General features: G+C 36.5%; 1 protein-coding gene across 1 annotated transcript; it reads left to right on the top strand.

Annotated features, from left to right (window-relative positions):
- On the top strand, positions 1,220 to 4,181 carry LOC107630347 (pectinesterase). Its single transcript, XM_016333446.2, has 2 exons — positions 1,220 to 2,286; positions 2,916 to 4,181. The coding sequence occupies exons 1-2, from the start codon at positions 1,332 to 1,334 to the stop codon at positions 3,605 to 3,607; spliced, it is 1,647 nt and encodes a 548-aa protein (XP_016188932.1). The 5' UTR covers positions 1,220 to 1,331; the 3' UTR covers positions 3,608 to 4,181.

Genomic DNA, 4,504 nt, shown 5'->3' with positions numbered 1-4,504 from the left:
TATATTACCAGAAGAAATACTATCAAGATTCAAGATTTTGGGTACTTATAAAGCTTCATTTAAACATCTTGTAACAATCAAAGTTAGTTTGAAAGAAATTTTCCTACTTACACAAGAGAGGTGAGGATAAGGAATTTGTTTAAACATAGTATCAAATCAACAAAATGCAATGGCAGCTGGACGTGATGAGTGAACGGAATATGCCGGCCATTATCTCTAGAAATTAGTTGACTAATGCTTTCAAAAGTCTTATTATGCATGGACCATGAGTTTAAGTTGTTATTATTATTTGACATGTCATAATAACAATGTGAATGTATTAGCTTTTGTTTTGAATTTAATTTTTAGACTATGGATGTAGTTTTTCTAAAAGCACCCTTTTTAAAATTTTATTTAAAATAAAGGTAATAAATATAATTTTCTATTAATAACATATCAAATAATGAATGATATAAACCAGATAACTTACTAATTTACTCGATCTTAAAACACATATGAGAATTTTTCAAGCTATAACTAGCCAAAGGTCCAATATTTGAAATTTTACATAGACTAAGTTGTCGCGCAAAAAGAAATTCATGTGGCAGAAAACAAAATCTAATGCATACTGAGGTGTATAAACTAGTGGACTAGCTTGACCCCTTCAACGAATTTAATTATCATTAAGTTTATTAGAAAATCATAGTTTTAATAATATTTCTGTATATACAAACTTAAAACCCGGAAGATTCCTCACAGTATGTATGACTATTCGAATTTTAATTTGTGGAAAACAATATTATTACTTTATTAGTGACTTGAACATCATTTCTAAGTCATTTGTTTAAAATAATGTGATATACAAGCTAAGTTATTGAGCTTTTGGGACGCCTAGATGGATTATATATATTATTATTTTCTTCAGCCTAATAATGACTGTTAATTTATTATTATTTTAATTGTGTACCATAAGATGTACTTATTATAAATGCATCAAGTAATGAAACACGTATGAAGCTATTGGTTAGTTAATTAACATTGTAATCAATAATGTTCCGTAAACATCATGCAGGGTCCAGTTAATCCCTATCCCTATAGCGAACATTATTTTAAAATGTATGCAAAAAAAACCCTAATAAAAGTGCATCGTGAAAATGTGTTGTGCATCCACACCCACAAGTATGTGTACCTGCATGGCCTACCAAAGCCAAGTTCCTAGCCTATATATACCTCCATTTCCTTGCACTTACAATTCATCATAAGCACTCAACCATTTCTAGGAAAATCTTGTCTATCTCACACATCCTAAGCTTATTTGCATTGCCATATACAATATATATATCCTAGAAAATATGGAGAAGCTCTTTTCATTGAACTGTTGCATTGGTTACATTCTTATTGTTTACTCTCTCTTTGCATGTGTGCATGGCAAAGAACAATTGTCATGCAATCAAACACCATACCCAAATGTTTGCAAGCATTACGTTGAGACAGCTACAAATACATTATTCTCAGAAACATCATCGACCCAAGATGAACATGTTTCTTCACCTTCTTATTCGTTCCACGGCATGGCCCTTAAGGTCACCATGGACCAAGCCATTAGAGCCCATGAACTAGTCTCAACCATGGACCCTAAAAACTTCAAAGAAAACAAAAAAGCCAAGATGGCTTGGGAAGATTGTTTGGAGCTCTATGAGGACACCATTTATCAGCTGAACCGTTCAATGAAATCGAAAAACCTAAACGACAAGTTAACATGGCAAAGTGCTTCCATTGCAAACCACCAAACATGCCAAAACGGTTTCATTGAATTCAACTTGAATTCTCACCTAAACTTGTTCCCAACCATGCTGTCCAACTTCTCCAAATTGCTCAGCAACTCCTTGTCCATCACCAAGGCCGTGTCCATGTTAGAAGCGGAGCAAGAAGTCAGAGGAAGGAGGAGGTTATTGCTTTCATCATCATCAAATCATAACAAACACGGACATGGCTTCCCTGAATGGCTATCGGTTTCCGATAGGAGGCTTCTTCAGGCGGCGACACCACCAAAGGGTGACGTGGTGGTGGCGCAAGACGGGAGTGGGAACTACAAGACGATAACGGAGGGAGTGGCGGCCGCCGCTAGGATTGGGGGAGGAAGGAGGGTTGTGGTGCACGTGAAAGCAGGAGTTTACAAAGAGAATGTTGATATCAAGAAGACAGTGAAGAACATAATGATAGTTGGAGATGGAATTGACGCTACCGTTGTCACTGCTGACGGTAACGCACAAGATGGATCCACCACTTTCCGTTCAGCTACATTTGGTAACTCTTCATATTCATATTATTATTATTATTATTATTATTATTATCTTACCATGCACACGTTACAATAAAATATTATAATAATGATGAACCAATTCAAAGATAAGCGTACCCCTGGACGCCGGAAAAGGACATGCACTGTCACTGGCGGTACTCATTTCTGTACAACAAAGTGATACGGATCATCAATAATCAATTCATCATCATTTTCCTTTTCCTATTCGCATGTCATTTTACAACATCTCATCACTATTATTGCTACTTTTCTTCCAACCTCTAACTTTTTATACTCCTACTACTGCATACTAAATTATTTTTATTATATACTAATATCATTTATAGCCTTTCATTAATATTAATTTCTTAATTATCATATATGCACATTTTTACCAGAATATTTTCAAGTGTTTTATAAAGCCTAAGCCACGTTGGTAAATACGGTATTTTTCATATTCCATGGATTAATTAAGAAACAGATAATGAATTAATTATACCTAAAAAAACTTATGGACTAAATTAATTAAGGAAATTAAATAATTATAAACGACATAAAAGAAAAGAAAATCAAATAATTATTAACGAAAATTGTTATAAAGATGGTGGTGTGATATTTAATTTGTTTGTGGCAGGGGTTTCCGGTGACGGGTTCATAGCGCGGGACATAACCTTTGAGAACACGGCGGGTCCACAGAAGCACCAGGCCGTAGCTCTCCGGTCTGGCTCCGACCACTCCGTCTTCTACCGCTGCAGCTTCAAGGGCTACCAAGACACCTTATACGCCTACGCCCAGCGCCAATTCTACCGCGACTGCGACGTGTACGGCACCGTGGACTTCATCTTCGGCGACGCCGCCTGCGTCCTCCAAAACTGCAACATCTACGTCCGAAGACCCATGGGCAACCAGGACATCACCGTCACCGCCCAAGGTAGAACCGATCCCAACGAGAACACCGGCATCGTGATCCACAACAGCCGCATAACTGCTGCCGGCGACATGAGATCCGTTCAGGGCTCCTTCAAGACCTTCCTCGGGCGTCCATGGCAGAAGTACTCAAGAACCGTGATCATGAAGAGCGGCCTAGACGGCTTGATTAACTCGGCCGGTTGGAAACCATGGAGTGGAAGCTTTGCTCTCAGCACACTCTATTATGGTGAGTACATGAACACTGGTCCTGGTGCTAACACTGCTGGTAGGGTTCACTGGCCTGGCTTTCATGTTATTAGTAGTCCCTCTGAGGCTGTCAAGTTTTCTGTTGGTGATTTCTTGGCTGGTGGTTCATGGATTCCCGGCACTGGTGTCCCCTTTGATGCAGGTTTGTAAATCATTTCAAAATATTATCATAAGGTGAAAACTCAGGTACAATCAATGAAATTTATTACCCTTGAATTTTCACCTTATCATAATTTCATTTAGTATCCATACGTATTTCTACTCAACCACTATTTCTTGTACTCATCTATCCTTCATTTTTTTGTTATTATAAAATATAACGCCGAAAAAAGAAAAAGGCGATTTATTTTCTAATAATGAGTTTGAATGAAATAAGATGTGTACATTAGAAACTAAAAAGCAATCAAGGTTGTAAAATATACAGGGTAGGGAAACAGTATATTGTCACGTAGTTTGTGTTGGGTGTTAATTTGCCTTGTATAGACACGGGACAAAAAAGATGCTGTACTTGGTTTTTATGTCTACTACTATTTCCATTGCCTTCACGGTACTGTATGTAATAGTTTGTGCAATTTGTAAAATCCATGTGTATAAGGATTTATAGATATAGATAGATAGATATATAGATATATTATAGTGTCACGTATATAGTTTCAATAAAGTTGTAAAAAGGCATCAAGCCCTTGCTGATTTGTTACGATAATATAAATTAATTGGTTCCATATGTAGAGATGTCAAGTCGTTTCCTGTTTTCTCATCAATTGGAAGGGTTTGTTAAAATTCCTGCATAAGGACCCACAAGCATGCACAAAATGGATAATGACGGACAGATAGAAATTAAAATATTGATGTAAACTGTAAAGAATAAATAAAGTAGTTCTCCTTCTAGAAAACAAACAAGCTAATTAATTAAAATGACGTGCCGTAACACTGCCCATTTTTTTCCTTTTTGTTTTCTGAAGTAGTCAAATCGAGTATTAGGAAAAATTAGAAGCGAAGAGTACACTTAAAAGAAATTACAAGATAACACAAGTAAACATCACGAAC

This window comes from Arachis ipaensis, chromosome B03 (genome assembly GCF_000816755.2).
Source record: "Arachis ipaensis cultivar K30076 chromosome B03, Araip1.1, whole genome shotgun sequence".
In the NCBI taxonomy this organism is placed as follows: Eukaryota; Viridiplantae; Streptophyta; class Magnoliopsida; order Fabales; family Fabaceae; genus Arachis; species Arachis ipaensis.
This window is presented reverse-complemented; position numbering and strand designations above follow the sequence as displayed.